Source organism: Amblyomma mixtum, chromosome 8, assembly GCF_055824585.1.
Source record: "Amblyomma mixtum isolate Tamu chromosome 8, ASM5582458v1, whole genome shotgun sequence".
NCBI lineage: Eukaryota > Metazoa > Arthropoda > Arachnida > Ixodida > Ixodidae > Amblyomma > Amblyomma mixtum.
The window spans coordinates 107,095,583-107,113,156 of NC_143019.1; the positions used below are offsets into that span (position 1 = coordinate 107,095,583).

Consider the following 17,574-nt stretch of genomic DNA (forward strand, 5'->3'; position numbering starts at 1 on the left):
CTGGGACCAGCAGTGGGGTGCGGCTGTGCACGCTCGCTGCGCCCGCTGACGCACCCTAGGCCACCGAAGACAAGAAAGGGAGAGAGAGGGATGAACGTGACCGTGATGATGGTTATACAGCGATGAAAGCGATTTTACCACGCATATTTCTGGTGACGAAAGCAACAGTGTTGAAAAGTATGATAGCGGCGATGTACCAGTCGCAGCAGCGAAAAACTAACCATGATGCTTACAAGCACCCATGATACTCATATAGCCTCAACGAAACTCGCCAATAGTGCAGTCAGAGTCAAGTTCTCGATCCAGGGAGCCATTCATCGAGCCGAAAACGAGTTGGTGCAGACAGCCCAGCACTACTCGAAAAATTTCGAAGTCCGTGGCTTAAAATCGGTAAATGCAGCTCGCTGCAAGGTCGGAGTCGACCAACCAGTTGTGTGCGTCTCTACTGCGAAGGTATTTTCTTTTACTGTAAGTGGAACTCAGAGCATACTAAAACAGCGGTGGCTTCCCTACCTGATCAGCAGGAGAACGCCCTTTATCGCTCGCGAGTGCCACAGACGTCGTATGTTAGAGTTATGGTGCGCAGCCGCGTCTACAGTGTTCGGCCAGGTGGCCCCCTAAGTTACTCCTAGCAGCTAGATTGTGTTCATTGAACATTTTGTTGAAGCATCTCCCGATTACACAGGATTACACAGGATTACACGGGTACTGTCTCTGCCAAAGCTAACAAAGCAGTCGCTTCAGCGGCCAGAATGGGCTCGCAGTCAAGCGGTGGCGCTGCAGTCCCCAGCGCTCACCCTTGCTCCCTGGGTATGACGGTAAAGTGGTTGCGTAAGCCTGGGCCCTCCCTCTACTTTCTTTGCGGTAACAAGTAAGCGGATAGCATGCGCAGCGTGTATTTTCAAGCCTTCGTAGCTCTGTACACAGCGCGAGAAGACAGGATTACAGGATTAAGTTAGTCAGTTTAATCTCGCAGCTGGGGAGCAAGGCTCAGTGCCATAAAGGCTGTGAAGTGCCAGAGTCGGCAGTGCCACCACTCGGTTGCGAGCCTGCTCCAACAGCCAGTGGGGCTGCACGGCTAATTTTGGCAAAGACGCCGAAGACACCCGAACAAGGCATCTACCGTGTCATGAGGTTTCTGCACGTTTTTTATCCCTCTTCAACTTACTTCAACTTACAGTTAAAAGGTTTCATGAATACAATGCTTGCAAGTTCTCGTTGGTGCAGCCTAAATAGTGTTCGCATAATAGCGTTTACGTAGCTTAGATTGTGCGCTTTCAGAAAGTAACAGGCTTCTCTCGGTCTACCTTGAGAGCGCTAAGTTTTTACATCTGTGTTTCACCTTCAGCGCTGCCTTTTGGAATTTATTAATGAAAGCAACCAGACAAAGGTGAAATGTTTATCCTGGGAGTTTATGCCGGTTTATTCCATTGCGTGTCCGCCCTAGCCCCATATTGGTTTGTGACAACATACATGTATGTACACGAGCTGCTATGTGTACCACCATTGGTTCCCATTTTGAACGCTAGCATCATTTCTTGTTTTAAAATCGACATTTCCATCTCAAAAAAAGTAATGTGTCCATCCAGATCTTCTTGCAATTTTCTTTTTGCAGCGATTACCAACTCGATATTTTCCTGTGTGGGTATGTTGCTGGCAAAACAAGCCTGCTGAGGAGGTTTAAGGTAAGTCCTAATTCAAGTTCTAATTCATTTGCTAAATCGAAAGGATTTAGCAAATGATAAATGTTCTTCAGAACGCGGCGAGTATGAGCACTTTCAGATAAGTTCTTGATGGGCAAAAATTGATTTTGCCAGATATTTACTTAAATATTGCACATTTATGGGGTTACTAGTAAATATGAAGGATATTTCTCCGGACACGGCTCTGAAATAAAGTTGTATAAAAGAAATTGAGCCTGCTTTCTTTGTTTTCAATATAGCAAATAGTTTGGAATTAAGCATCCGCCTCCTACCTGGCGCCACTTCATGCTCCCTCTTCACTGGGGTTCAACCAGCCCGCGGCGGCAAAGAGGCGAGGAAGTGGGTCTTCGGTTCTCAAAGCGAATACTTTTTTATTTTAGGGTGTAGAAAGGTCAGCAGATGTGTCAATTTACGTCTCGACACTTGGAACTTCCTTGTCGCCATGTGCGACAAATTTCCTGTGTACCCTTCTCCATGATCAAGGCTCGAAGTGATAAAATTTCCTCAACTTTTCCTTAACTCCTTGAGAAACAGCGGACTGCAAAATCGCCCAGACAGTTCAGCTTTATCCCTGAATAATTTTTGTGGCACGAAGCGCCTAATATTGTCCCGTTTTAGTGACGGCAGTCCAGCGGTCAGGAAGACACCAGAAATACTTGCAAATGAAGCTCTTTATTAGGGCTGACTTGCGCCCGCAAAAGAACTGAATCACTCGGTGGCGGCGTAAGCAACAAGCGTGCTCGTCAATCGTCGATCTACGAATACCCGCTGCTAGCGGCATCGTTCAATTTAAAGCCGGCAAGGAAACTTCTAGATAACAGGCTGAGATCGTTTAGAGTAATCTGGAAACACGTAGATGCAGCTGTTCATGGCTTTGAACAATCGAGATTAGACCGGTCGCTTCTCGCGTCACGAACAAAAATGATAACACCCCTTTTCTGCGGCTTTGCGCGAGCTAACGGACGCTACAATGATACGTGGCATTACCCCCTTCGCAAAGAAGCATCGTCTCGATGCTTTAAAATGAAAATAAACGCGGAGAATGCGAACTTCGAGTCCTTTAGCGTTCGTAATAAGCTTTAAGGGCAGCGGTAAAAGCTTCAAGTCTGGCCGCGTCGTTGTCGGTGTCGTCGTCGTCGGTGTCGTCGTCGTCGGTGTCGGTGTCGTCGTCGTCGGTGTCGTCGTCGTCGGTGTTGTCGTCGTCGGTGTTGTCGTCGTCGGTGTTGTCGTCGTCGGTGTTGTCGTCGTCGGTGTTGTCGTCGTCGGTGTTGTCGTCGTCGGTGTTGTCGTCGTCGGTGTTGTCGTCGATGGAGGATCTTTGTCATTGCGCTTAGAAGCAACCTCACCTCCAGAGGCTGCTTTATTTAGTTTAACCTTCCGGGGCTGGAGGAGCGTCCACGCACGGCGTAACCTCGGCTAGGAGAAACAAAGCGCGGGGACGATGGCGACGGGGAACGTGATAGGCGGCTCGGCGATGAGTATTCTTCCCGACGTAAAAACTCCTCGATTTCGGCTGGTCGCTGGCCGTGTCGGGGTCGTGGAGCGTCGTAAGAGAACCCTCGGATGCCCAGTCTTCTGTATGGGCAGTGCCGGAGGACGTGACCGGCTTCGCCACAGTGGAAGCATAGTGGGCGGCGCTGGTCGGGAGTTCTCCACTCGTCGCATTTCCTCGGCTGCGCGCGTTGCTCGTTGGACGGGCGGGTTGGGGCGATTTGGCGGCGGTCCAACGCAGCTGGCTGAGGGCGATAGGGGCTTGGGTCCCGTCTTCGAGGTGCAGGACGGCGCACAGCTGCGGCGTAAGTCATGGCTGGGGGCTGGAGAGGCTGCGTGGGTGTCGGCGTCACACCCAAGGCCTGTTGAACCTCGTCCCGGATGACGTCAGTGAGCGATGAAAGTTGCGGCTGCGTTCCCGTTCGCAGCAACCGTCCGAGCTCCTCTCGCGCAACTTCACGTATAACCTCCCGCAGGTTATCGTTGTTAGCGGTGTCCATGCAGCTTGCTGACAAAAAGCGCTGCTGGCGGTCATACTGGCGGGCTCGGGCGTCAAGAGTTTTCGCCATTGTGGATGCCTCTTCTACGAATTCCGCGACGGTTTTCGGTGGGTTGCGAACGAGGCCGGCAAATAGTTGCTCTTTAGTCCTCGCATAAGCAACTTCACCTTCTCTTCTTCCTTCATGCTCGCGTCGGCACGCCGGAAGAGACGCTTAATTTCCTCAGTGTACACAGCAATGGTCTCGTTTGGGTGTTGTATGCGAGACTGTAGCAGTTGCTGGGCTCTCTCCTTTCGCACGACGTTCGTGAAGGTCTTTAGAAGCTGCTCCTTGAAGGTTTCCCAGTTCGTGAGGTTAGCTTCCTCATTCTCAAACCAGACTTTTGCTGGTCCCTCCAAGGCGAAGAAGACGTACCTAAGTTTCGTGGCATCGTCCCAGTTGTTGAAGATAGCCACACGGTCGAACTGCTCCAGCCATTCTTCGGGGTCGGCGCCAGGCGAAGCGTCGAAGGTTGGTGGCAACCGGGGCTGGTGAAGCTAATGGTAGACGTTGCGGCTGGCTTCCGCTTCCGGGTAGGGTCCGACAGATTCCCGAACTCTGGTGCGTCCCCTTGCAGGCGTCGGCTAGCGCGGTGGACAGGACTCAGGTCCTGCGGTTGATGACTCAGAGGGCTGGAGTCACGGCTTGTAGGGGGTGTCCGGTACATGGAAGGCTACCCCGCACCTCCACCAGATTGCACGTTTTAGTGACGGCAGTCCAGCGGTCAGGAAGACACCAGAAATACTTGCAAACGAAGCTCTTTATTTGGGCTGACTTGCGTCCGCAAAAGAACTGAATCACTCGGTGGCGGCGTAAGCAACAAGCGTGCTCGTCAATCGTCGGTCTACGAATACCCGCTGCTAGCAGCATCGTTCAATTTAAAGCCGGCAAGTAAACTTCGAGATAACAGGCCGAGATCATCTAGAGTAATCTGGAAACACGTAGATGCAGCTGTTCATGGCTGTGAACAATCGAGATTAGACCGGTCGCTTCTCGCGTCACGAACAAAAATGAGAACACCCCTTTTCTGCGGCTTTGTGCGAGCTAACGGATGCTACAATGATACGTGGCAATATTCTTGTCTGCCCTTATAAATAGCAGATGTGGGTTCATTATTTGACCTCAAGAGGTCCTCCGAGCACTCACTTCTGCTGGTATGACCTTCAGAATGCTACCAGCACCGTCGCATGTAGTCTTTCCACCGAGGTGGCCAGGTCCAATACAATTTTCTTAGCTAGAGAAATAAAATCGCTTTCATGTTAGGAGCGGTTCACGATGCCCTCTTTTTTTCTTCTATTAAGGGGATGAACTGTTGTTATAGGCAGCCTGAAATGAAAAGAAACGTCTTCAGTGAAATAAGTCTCCACTGTTTTCTAGTGCACATAAATATGGTTGATAGATGACACATGACATGCATGCTTACCGATTGATCTAATTACAAGACATCGCGAATAGTAAAATCATAGTGCTTTACAAATTCCATTAGTATAATTGCTTCCCCCATATGCTACTTATAACTCTGGCTAGTACTCACGGCAGCAAATGTTCTATACACCAAGCGACCTTCGAGAAAATTGCATCACAGTTCTATGTCCTTTGCGCGTCCGGTTTTTAGACGGCCGACCGAGTGGGGGGTTGGGAAGGAGGTGTATGGTGTTCCATAGCGCAGCACGAACTCAGGAGACAAACACACGCGCTAACTTCCACTAAGCCTTTATTTGGTGCACACAGAATTTATACACAGAATTTATACATTTATACATGCTTCTTAAGGTTGTTATTCACACATTATCTCGTCTAATCGGGCACGTATCGTTTTGAAATGAACGCTGGCGCAACAAGGACAGTAACAAGAAAGGGGCGCCACATGCACATATGGCATGTGGTGTCCTTATTAGTGTCCTTGTTGCGCCTGCGTTCATTTCACCATGAACCTACTCGGCTCTCAGGTCGTTCTTCTGAGGTATTCTTCTGACAAAAGCTCATTTTGGTGCTCCTGATTAATAGTTACGCACTGTTTTATTTATTTCTTAGCCTCGTATTACTACTTGTATCGTATTCTACAGTTATATTTTGGTGTTCCTTACTTGTAGTACTTGTATTGAATTCTTGGATCTTTATTGTTACCTTCTGGTGTTCCTATTATTTTTGCACTGTTTTTGACACCCCTATATATATATATATATATATTGTAGCGTGCAACGCCAAAAAGAACACCCGCACAGAGACGAAAAAGAGAGCCAACTTCTTCCTCTTCTAGCGCATGCACTACTTCTGTCTCTTCTTCGAATGCATGTATCACTGCCCCCCTCTTCTGCAGCATCGACACGATGCGGCTAGGAGAGAAAAGTCAGCGAAAGGGTAGAACACAGCTGCAGTGGACCGCAGTTCAGTCAGGTAGCCGGTCGTGGTAAGGCTTCATGCGAACAACGTGTACGACTTCAGTTCGGTGCGACCGGCGCGATGAACAAGCTGTCGGGCCGGGAGCAACTGCATAAGTCACATCACTGATGCGGCGCACTACTCCGCCACATCACTGATGCAGCGCACTACTTCGTAAGCTGCTGCGCCGCTTTACTTCGTAAAGCGGCGCAGCAGCTTTTCAGAGAGCCCGCGGCGACGAACAGGTATCCAAATCCACACAAGGTCGCCGGGCGCATAACTGACGAAACGGCGCCCAGAGTTGTACCTAGCGGCGTCAGTCTCCTGTTGACGGTGGATTCGCAGGAGGGCCAGTTGACGCGCTTCCTCAGCATGCTGAACGAAGGTATCTACGTCGAGGTCAGCGTCAGAGTCGCAGTAAGGGTCGACGGGCAACATAGCATCCAACGGGGTGGTCACCTGTCGACCGAAGACAAGCTGAAAAGGGTTGTTTCCTGCAGGGCGGTGTTGTACGCAAACGTTACGTACGGCAGAATAGTGTCCCAAGTTCGATGCTCGACGTCAACGTACATTGATAGCATGTCGGCGAGTGTGCGGTTAAGTCGCTCTACCAACCCGTTTGTCTGCGGGTGATACGCCGTAGCAGGTCGATGGCTCGTGTGCGTCAGGGTCATCACGGACTGGGTTAAGCGGGCCGTGAAAGCAGTTCCGCGGTCAGTAACAACAACGGCGGGTGCTCCATGACGCAAGACAATGTTGTGGACGAAGAACTGCGCCACTTCAGCAGCAGTGCCTTTGGCAAGAGACGTAGTCTCAGCGTACCGTGTGAGGTAGTCAGTCGCAACGACTATCCAACGCTTCCCAGACGAAGACTTCGGAAATGGACCAAGGAGGTCCATGCCCACTTGTTGGAAAGGTGTCTTCGGTGGATCGACGGGGTGAAGAAATCCGGCTGGTTTCAATGGAGGAATCTTCCGACGTTGGCATTCACGGCATGTTTTTACGTAGGCCCGCACCGATGGGAGTAACCTGGGCCAATAATACTTTTGTCTAATCCGCGCGAGTGTACGGCTGACTCCAAGGTGGCCGGCGGATGGTGCATCATGGCAGGCACTCAAGATCTCTGACCGCAACTGTGATGGTACGACAAGTAGGAACACTTCTTCGCTGTTGGCAAAGTTGCGCTTGTAGAGAACACCAGACCGTAAAGTGAAGGTGTGAAGCCCTCGAAGAAAAACACGCGGAATGGGACCTTCACTGCCTTCGAGATAATCGATGAGCGGCGCCAACTCCGAGTCCGCACTCTGAAGCTGCGCCATTTGGGTGGTACTAAGAGAGCCCAGGAAAGGAAAATCATCGGTGGTTTCTTCGGTACTGATTGGGATAGGCGCGCGCGACAGACAGTCCCCATCCTGATGCTTAAGGCCAGACTTGTAAACTACTGTTAAGTTGTATTCTTGCAAGTGTAAGCTCCATCTAGCCAAGCGTCCTGAGGGGTCTTTGAGGCTCGCCAGCCAGCATAAGGAGTGGTGGTCGCTTACCACACGGAAGGGTCGTCCGTAGAGGTACGGTCGGAACTTGCAGATGGCCCATATCACTGCAAGGCATTCTTTCTCCGTCGTAGAATAATTGGCCTCGGAGCGCGTAAGTGTTCGACTAGCATAACTGATGACCCGTTCTGCACCGTCTTGCCACTGGATCAGTACTGCACCAAGGCCAACATTGCTGGCGTCAGTGTGGATGTCCGTGGCAGCATGCTCGTCGAAGTGGCCGAGTATCGGAGTGCTTTGCAGACGGCTGCGAAGCTCGATAAATGCAGCCTCTTCGTCGGTCCCCCACAGGAAGGGCGTGTCGTCACGGGTCAATGCGTTCAGCGGTTCCGCGATTTTCGAGAAATCTTGAATAAAGCGCCTATAATAGGAGCACAGGCCCAAAAACCGGCGAACAGCCTTCTTGTCAGTTGGGCGTGGAAAACCTGAGACGGCAGCGGTCTTGTCAGGGTCCGGGCGAACACCTTGTGTGCTGACAACGTGACCAAGAAAGCGAAGTTCCTCAAAGCCAAAATGGCATTTCTCGGCTTTGATGGTGAGTTGCGCAGATTTGAGCGCTTGTAGCACAATGCGCAACCGCTCCAAGTGCTGGTCAAAGGTGGTCGAAAATATAACGACATCGTCCAGGTATGCCAAGCAGGTCTGCCATTTCAAGCCGGAGAGAACAGTGTCCATCATGCGTTGGAACGTGGCCGGTGCTGAGCACAGACCAAATGGAAGCACTTTAAACTCATAGAGGCCGTCAGGCGTCACGAAAGCCGTCTTCTCCCGGTCTCGCTCGTCCACTTCGATTTACCAGTACCCGCTTTTAAGATCTAATGACGAGAAGTATCGGGCATTCCTCAATCGGTCGAGCGCGTCATCTATCCTGGGCAGCGGGTAAACGTCCTTTTTGGTCACGTTGTTAAGTTTCCTGTAGTCCACGCAGAAACGCCGGGTATTGTCCTTTCTTTTGACAAGAACCACAGGCGATGCCCACGGACTGGTGGACGGCTAAATGACATCGTCTGCAAGCATCTCGGCAATCTGATTCTGAATGGCTTCCCTCTCCACCGTGGAAACGCGATATGGGCGCTGGCAGACGGGTCGCGTAGTCTCATCAGTGATGATACGATCCTTGGCGAGTGGAGTTCGGCCGACCTTCGAGCACGTAGCGAAACAGTCCGCAAAGTCTGCCAAGAGGTCCGACAGAAGATCCCTCTGAACCGACGGCAGGGCAGGATTTATTCTGACTGACTGAAGAGCGTGATGTGGGCCAGCATACTCAGGAGTGGGTCCTCCCACGGTGCACAAACCTGGAACCTCAGCAACGTCGTGGAGGAAGGCAATAGCCATGCCTTTGGCCAGGTGCTGATATTCGTTGGCAAAGTTAGTCAGGAGGACATGGGTGCGGCCGTCACGTAGTTGGACGAGACCTCTTGCAACGGCAAGTCCCCGCTTAAGCAGCAGTGGACTATGGCTGTCCGCTAGGCCCTCGTAGTCGTGAAAGAGGTCATTCCGCACGAGCACCAGAACACTGCACCGCGGCGGCACCGTAACGTCGTTCTCGACAACGCGCAGGGCGTTGCTGCAGGGATCGCGGGAGTCAAAGCGCGCCACGGCCTGTTTGGTCGAGAACGTGAAACGTGCCTCCTGAAAGTCAATCACAGCGGCGTTCGACTGCAGGAAGTCGATCCCCAGAATCAAGTCTCTGGAACACTCGGGGAGTACGACAAATTCACCAACGTACGTGAAACCACTAATCCCAACTCTAGCCGTGCACTTGCCCACAGGGGAAATTAGGTGGCCACCAGCGGTGCGAATGGGGGTCCCCGCCCACGGTGTCAGAACTTTCTTAAGTTCTCCAGCAAAGACACGGCTCATAACAGAATAGTCAGCACCGGTATCGAGCAGCGCGGTAATCTCCGTGCCATCAATTGTCACACGCAAATAGGATGCAGCGTATCTGATACTGTCGCTGCCTCTCTCTGTCCAGGTATAGTCGGCTCGAGGGTTTCGCGATGGAGGATCTTGACACGTCCCGACGTCAGCGGCCTTGCCTCCAGAGGTCGCTGGTGTTAGTTTTCCCGACGCGGACTCGGCGAGCGACGGCCAGCAGAGCTACTCTGGCGGCCAGGGCTGGAAGAGCGATAACGGAGAGGCGAAGAGGAAAGGGACTCGCGCTTTCCTGAGTAGGCGGTCGTTCGCCGTTCTGAGGGCAGGGTGGGTCGGGACGGAAACCGCGAAGGCCCACTTGGCGGTACGGACATGCTCTGTAGAGGTGACCGGGCTCCCCACAGTGGTAGCAGAGAGGCCTGCGGTCCGGTGTACGCCACAAATCCGACTTCCGAGGGCGTGGCCCAGCTGCAGCAGATGCGGGTGCGGAATATGCGGCGATGTTACTCACGGGGGTCGTCGGGGCCGTACCGTAGCCAGGCACGCTTCCGTGACATGTGCCGATGTTGCTCACGCCAGGCGTTGGGGTAATGGGACCGTAGCCTGTCGTGCGACGTACAACGGATGCGTACGTGGGTCTGTCATCCGACCGGGACGGCGCTTCGGGGACAGGAGGTGCCTGCGCAGCCTGTCGCACCTCGTCCCTGACGACTTCAGTCAGCGCTGCCAGCGGCGCAGGTGCAACCTGGGGCAGATGGATCCGTTGCAGTTCCTCCCGGACAACGGAGCGAATTAGTTCGCGCAAGGTGTGTGCACTGGCGCCGAGACACGACGAAAAGCCTTCGGGCACCATGCAGTTGATGTCCCGGTTGTACTGGCGGGCCCGTTGTTGCAGCGTCGTCTCCATCGTGGTCGCCTCGGTTAGAAATTCCGCCACCTTGTGGGGTGGGCTGCGCACGAGGCCCGCGAACAGCTCCTGCTTAACCCCACGCATGAGATGGCGCTAAGTTAAGTTAAGAGTTTGTGGCGGACGATGACTCTTCTCATGATGGCAGGTGTTGTTTATCGCTTCAGGGTGTCATTTACCTTCCAGGCGTGCTTTTAACCTAACTCCAAAGCACAGCCACGTTTCAGCTGCACAGCGCGAGAGAAATGACTGACAAGAAAGACGAGAAGCGCTGTTAGAAGTCAACTGCACCAAGCATCAAGAATAAAATTCCATTAGGCTTAACATGCTACAGTACAAAACAGTACATGACACGCTCCGTCGAAAAAGCAGTACCATGCATTTGGAGGCGCTAATGTGTACCAACCGACCATTGTCCATACTTCATCAGATTTAAGCCTAGCCCACGCTCCGGTCCGGTCTAAACATATTTAGATAAAATGGTCACTGCAAAGTCGTCTGCCTGGTGAAGGTTTCTACCTATTCTTTCGTAAATTTATGGGAGTGGCTATTCTCCCGGCAGCCGTGAGAATTCCTCTCCCACAATTCTCACGGCACTCGTCTCTGATTGGCTGTACACGGTCACATGATAACTGCCGGTAGAATAAGATTTCGTTATTCTCCCGGCAGCCGTGAGAATTCCTCTCCCACAATTCTCACGGCACTCGCCTCTGATTGGCTGTACACGGTCACATGATAACTGCCGGTAGGATAAGATTTTGTTATTCTCCCGGCAGCCGTGAGAATTTCGGCAACGCAATTTTTACGGCTGTGCGTGATCAAATGATAATTTAAGATTTTGTTGCTCTCTCCCGGCAGCCGTGAACCCTGAACTTCTTTTCCTACCTTTTTCATTATTTTAATAAAACTACTACCACCGGTTGAGCGTTCCTAGACTTCTGCGGGCAGGCGCCTCTAATTATCATTCATGGTTTCAGCGTTTCAGTAGTTTATGTGGTTGGAGGAGCAATTGCAGCGTTGGTGCAGAAGTCGACCCCGTCAGCGGAACGCTGCGGGCTTTTCACCTCTCGGTCCAGCCATACATGTTGCCTCACGTACTTTTCTTTTTGCTACCTAAGTGCTAATAAATAGTATTATTATTATTAGCACTTTTAGGCGTTGCGCGAAGTTTTCATCTAACCAAGAACCTGAAGAACGCATTTCAGCGGCCTTGGGCGCATCGCGCTGCAAATTATCGTCACACGCGGTAGTGCTTCCCGTTTACTATTTATAGGTCGACTGTTTAGTACTCGGTTCACAGAAAAAAACAATGGCCTTCAGTATTTACTTGATATCCTGACAGAGGTACCGACACTCCAGTGAAACAAACATCCTCTATGGCACAGAATTTCATTCCAAGTAAATTACGTCGCCGTGTGCCTTGTTTAGGCAGCCTGCGTAGAAAAGAAGTCTTTTGACGATCAAGAGAAGCGAGTCAGCCACTCAAAGTATTGACATTACAAGGGAGCATTACATACATTTGGGCAGTTTTTTCAGTTTATTCACACAATTTCCAATTGCAAACACAAGGGCAATTACTGATTTGTCAGTGTACTGCTACAGACTGTACATTTCCATAACTTGGTCTTTCGTTGGCTGTTTAGTCCAACACTGGGCCGGTGACTCCAAGTCAGGCACCAGTCACATCTTACTGAGTCTTCATCTTCTAAATTTGTGTTGCACTCACTACACTTCCACTCTTGCTCTTTTTTGATTTTTACAACCATCTCCACCGCTTGCCATCCATCTTCGGTAAAGTAACGCCGCACAAAGTTGATGTCCACACAGTCGTCGCGAATACTACTTGTGGACATATTCAGGCATTTGCTCGACTGAATCTTCATCGAGAAGCTTCCCTTTCATAGCATCAGCTGCATTTCCTGCCCCTGTTAGCCACGTCAACACTTTCAGTTTTTTCTCCCTCACAGTAAGCTGTCCATAATGCCTGTCAGTCCTTTTTCGTTTTTTTGGCAAGCCAATGAGGATCAAAACTTGCCCTTTTGGCCGACCACACTTTCTCATTGGAGCTGGCACTTTCATCATATCCAGTGTGTCTGCATCTTGGACGGTTTTACCTTGGCAGCCAGAAGACGCAGCAGTGTCAGCTGTGCCGTGTAGGACCTCTTCGCGTGACAAATGTGTGTCCCTCGTTTCTGCTTCAGCACTTGTACACAATGAATTGGAATTTCCAAAAATTCCCTGCTGACCTTGACAGGCAACCTCAGTAGTGTCAGAGCTGCCTAGTGAACCATTTTCATGCGGGAGATGCGCGCTGCTCATCTCTGGCCTGGTGTTAGTACCCAGTACACTCGGCTTCTCAACATTTTCCTGTTGCAATTGTTCAGGCTGAATACTTTCTTCACAATTATCGCAGAACTCCTGCTGATTGCACTGTTCCGGCTGTACTACCTCATTTATGGTAACTTCATTCCCAGCATTCCAACATTCCAGAACGGTTTCTAGAACTTTCAGCCTCCTTGTGAATGTTGCTGTCGAGCCCTCTGATGCACGGTCTGCCAGCTTAGATGCAATGGCTGCTGCCTTTCTAAATTTCTGGTGCGCAGAAAGAATTTTTTTATTTTTGCGATTGCTCACCTGCACTGGCTGTCCACCATAATCATCAGTGGCTGTCATGCCACAACCTTCCAGGTACTGATCTAAACACCACTGTTGAGCACATAGGTTTCTGTCAAATTTTAAAAGATCTGCAGACTCTCGGAAGGCAAAAATATGGCGACAAGGCAGCAGCATAGCTTTCCTGAAAGAGCATGTGCAGCGCTCCACCGTAGCACAGAATTTACTTGCCTCAGCCAGTGCATCAGTACTCTTCTTTATGGCGATAGATGCAGAAAGTTCCGCTTGAACGCGATCATAGGCGTACGGTGTTAACAACCTTGAATACAGTTCACTGGCCTCGTCTTCATTTGGCACAACACTTCTTTTTTGTAGCATATCAGCTGCTTTATGCGTTTTTTCATTTCGTTGAGCATAGATGATTGAAAAGAACTTTTCAACAAACATCTCAATTATCTTATTGCCTGGAAGCATGGGGTGGTACATATAAAACATACCTAGATCCTGTTTCTCGCCTTCAAAAACGAGCTATTCGTATGATAACTTATTCAAATAATACATACCCCAGCAGGCCACTCTTTCAGCAGCTTCGTATCTTACCCCTATCAATGGCATATAAACTGAAGATAGCTGAAATAGTAAACAATGTAATAAAATATAACAACCCCCTGCCCCTTAGTTTATTTAGATTACCAATGAAACAAACAAGAGCTGCAACCAACAATCTATTTAATTTACCACCTTGTTACAATATGTACGGCCGGAGACTCCTATAATACAACGGAGCCCATGTGTGGAATGAAATCCCTAATGAAGTTAAAGAAAAAAATAACTTTTCGGCATCTTTAAAACACTATTTAATTTCCATGGAAATGTAGGAATGAATTCAATTGTGTGTGTTAATCTTGAAGTTTTTTTTTATTTTACACGTTCTGCAGTAATATTGTACTTGTTTTGTATTTGGACCCCTCACTAGCCGTAAAGGCTATGGGTCCAAACAACAGTTTGTGTAAAAAAAGAAAAAAAGAAAAAAAAAGAGAGCTGAAACGTTCAACAAGTTGCTTCAGCTTTGCATTCATGCTTTCAGCTCGGTTATTTGTTGAATTAAGAAGTTCCCGGACTCCCATTTCATACCCATTACCCATTCTGCATGAATGGAGTGCCAGTTGGTGTCAAAGTACTCCACTACTGCAGGTGCTGTTGATGTCCGCAGCATGGCATAAAGCTCCTCATACGCCTCTTCATTTTTTTGCATACACCATGCGTTGTAGGATATCCAGAGCTGTTTCCTGCTCTCCTCTCGTAATGCCTATATTATGCACGCTCAGTTCCCTGCGAAGGACCTGCAATGTGTGAAATGCACATATGTGAGTGCAGATGATGGGAAAAGCTCTTTCACAATGGTTCTTTCTTTTACATCTTTGCCAGCCATTGTGACTCGCACTGCTTGCCATCTTTGGTTGAGGCTTTTAAAGGTTTCAAAGAACCATCGAAGGGTTTCACCGTCTTCTGTTGTGAACAGCCCAACAGCTAAAATTTCACTTTCACCTTTGCCATTTTAAATAATTACCAAAAAACAAGCCATTCTGGTCTCGAGGAGTTTGTATATTGCATCTACAAAGAGCACCTCTGGAAAGTCTTGAAATGACTTCTTCATTTGATTATCTTGAAAAAACACTCCCTGCAGTTCATCATCCTCATCTGTAAGGAGGTGTACAGTTGATTTGTATTTTTCAGTTAAAATACGCACAACTTCTGGCAAGTCGTTTCTTGTATTAGCCGCCCTTCCTTTAGCTGATATATTCGATAAGTCTTTCAGGAGCACAGCATTTCCACTTTCATTCTGCATTTCTTCCCTTACCAACACTTTATTGGCCTTGAGCCGTAAAAGATTACGCGCCTTCTCCTGCAAGTCGGGCGCAATTCGCCTTTATTGGGGCAGGTGCCTGAAGAGTTCTTCAGTGATGGCGTGATTGTGTTGGAGGTTCAGTGAGCGCACTTCAAGGTGAGTGCCTTCCTTGTTGGCAGCAATATAAATGCTGAATGTGCAGTCTTGCTTGAATGTTCTGGAATAATGAGAAAAACAAAATAAGTGACAATACTATAAATTTAAGAAACAGGCCAAAACATAATTGAGCTGAAAGGCGAAATAAATGACCAAATAACGGCCGCCGCGGTGGCTCAGCGGTTATGGTGCTCGGCTGCTGACCCAAAAGACGCGGGTTCGATCCCGGCCGCGGCGGCTGGAATTTCTTTGGAGGAGAAATTCTAGAGGCCCGTGTACCGTGCGATGTCAGTTCACGTTAAAGAACCCCAGGTGGTCGAAATTTCCGGAGCCCTCCACTACGGCGTCTCTCATAGCCTTAGTCGCTTTGGGACGTTAAACCCCATAAACCAAACCAAACCAAATAACATCCTGAATTGCACACCACAAACATTTAACGATATTGTGCGTAATCACAGAGAGCTGACACACAAGAATACTTTTTTGTAAACGCTAGGGGCCATGAACGGTACAGATTACATTCAGCTATGGGAACTGAAGCTTTCTGTAACAAAGGAGGGAGGGGTAGAAACAGAGATACTGCCTTCAAATAGGGCCAGCTATGCTACTTTCGATAACAACTCTAGGTCTGTTTGAATGGGGCTGAACTTGCTGCACCAGTTCAAGCAGTCCAGTATTTTTGCATTCTTTTCGCCAGTGCAGCGGCGGAGTGCCAAGTTACATTTGAACATCCTGAACTGACCGTGTAACCATGCGACATCACCGCGGAACTGATCCAGCTAGTGCAACCAAATCGAACAGACTTTCTTATGGCATGCGGTGTCGCGAATGACAGTTACGCCATCAAGAACGATACCAGTTGGTCTCTTCAATTTGTCATCCCAGTCTGTCAGTGTAGACAAGAATCCGCACTGACAGTGAAAGCACTCAAGAAGACAAGGACGACAGAATAAAAGAGACATACAAAGCGTTTACTTGCAACTGATTTTGTTGCACGCAATTGATTTCAGTTTGCGATTTAAAATAATTTTCAAAAGCAAATGTCCGATAACACGAGAGATCATGGAGGCTTTTGAGATAGCACGAGCGGGGGCGATGGTTGCGTAAGCGCTCCATCAATTTTGTTTTCCGAAAAAGAGATGCCATATCTTACATCGGGCATGTGGGTTGCCCGATAAAATGTGCCAGTCATGACTCGTTGGTAATGGTCTTTTAAGCATGCGCAGGTGATTGCAAAGAGTGTAAAACTGTTTTTCACGTAAATCAGTTGCAAGTAATCGCTTTGTATGTCTCACTTTCACTGTCAGCATGGAAAACTAACTCACCCACTCACTTCCATTGTTCAAGAATTGGCTACAGTCTTAAGACGTCGGGACAGTTCAGAACTTAGCTACCAAATCGAAGACACCCGATGACGACAACAATCTTGTTTAAAGCAGTTCTCAAGGTCTATGCCAAGTGATAACGTGCATCAAAGCAGGGTACTTACGATGACTTCCGCGTGCCTTTGGTGCTGCTCACAAATTTCATGCCGCCGTGGATGCAGCAGTAGCGCACTTGATAATACTTCAGTGCTTCCGGCATCTTGTTGGCGATAAGACCAACACGCTTTTTTGCCGCTTCGATTGTCCGCGTGTCCCTTTTCCACAGTTGCACGCAGTTCGCACCACTGAACTTATTTATCCTGTCTAAAAGTTCCGAGAATGAAGAAAAACGGTCGCCGACTGCGAAAACCACTTCGCTGTCGTCACTGTGCGTTTGCGCTAACGCACCAGCGCTACGGAACGAGGACAGCCAACAACAGCGCTACGGAACGAGGACAGAAGGAACACGAAAAACACAGGACGGGCGCTGACTACCAACTCTTTATTGCGTGAAAAACCAGCACATATTTATACTATTTCCTGGACCACGTGATGCACTGTCAGCCACGGGACACAGCGAAGGAACGCCTCACACGTTTGGGGAGTCATCACACAGCTCGACAGAACTCATAAAACGTGTCCTCGTTCCGTAGCGCTGTTGTGAATCTGTTTATTAAGCGTTTCTATAACTTGTTAATTATTGATTAGATTTCGATTAACTCTAAAGCCCCAATCTTTTCACTTCGGTATTCATTTCGGACGTTCAAATTTCGCGCCACGCGTTGGCTCCGCCCATCTTTCGGTCACACGGGCCAATCACGTGGTGTATCGCATGATGTGTCACGTGGTACTGCACTTCGAGTGATTAAAATTTCGCGCCACTCTCGGGCTGACCACGCCCACTTTTGTTACCTTTTTTGGTTGTAATTAATAAACTAACGATCCGATCGGCACCAAAATTTTCGCGACGCATCCTCAATATCATCCTCCTTCAATTATAACTACTTTTTAAATGATATCTCTTTCCGGTTTCCCACAATCGCTGCGGATACGGTTTTGATGACAGAAAGCCGCCGATATAGCCTAGTAATGGTTTCGCATTAATAACTTTAGAAATAAATTGCTCCCTTAAACACAGTTCGCAT

The 17,574-nt window shown here is 49.2% G+C and overlaps 1 protein-coding gene and 1 long non-coding RNA gene across 2 annotated transcripts in view; one reads left to right on the plus strand and one right to left on the minus strand.

Moving 5' to 3' along the window:
- Window positions 1-17,574, plus strand: part of LOC149333824 (uncharacterized) — a 176,444-nt gene that overhangs the window by 69,498 nt on the left and 89,372 nt on the right. Inside the window, exon 20 of the mRNA XM_089557809.1 lies at window positions 1,616-1,685. Coding sequence (XP_089413935.1) covers window positions 1,616-1,685 — 70 coding nt within the window. The remainder of the gene's footprint in view (window positions 1-1,615; window positions 1,686-17,574) is intronic.
- LOC149333825 (uncharacterized) lies at window positions 14,746-16,734 on the minus strand. The gene is made up of 2 exons (XR_016284977.1): window positions 16,555-16,734; window positions 14,746-15,126 (listed from the first exon to the last, which is right to left on the minus strand). It is a non-coding gene; the product is annotated as an uncharacterized LOC149333825 (long non-coding RNA).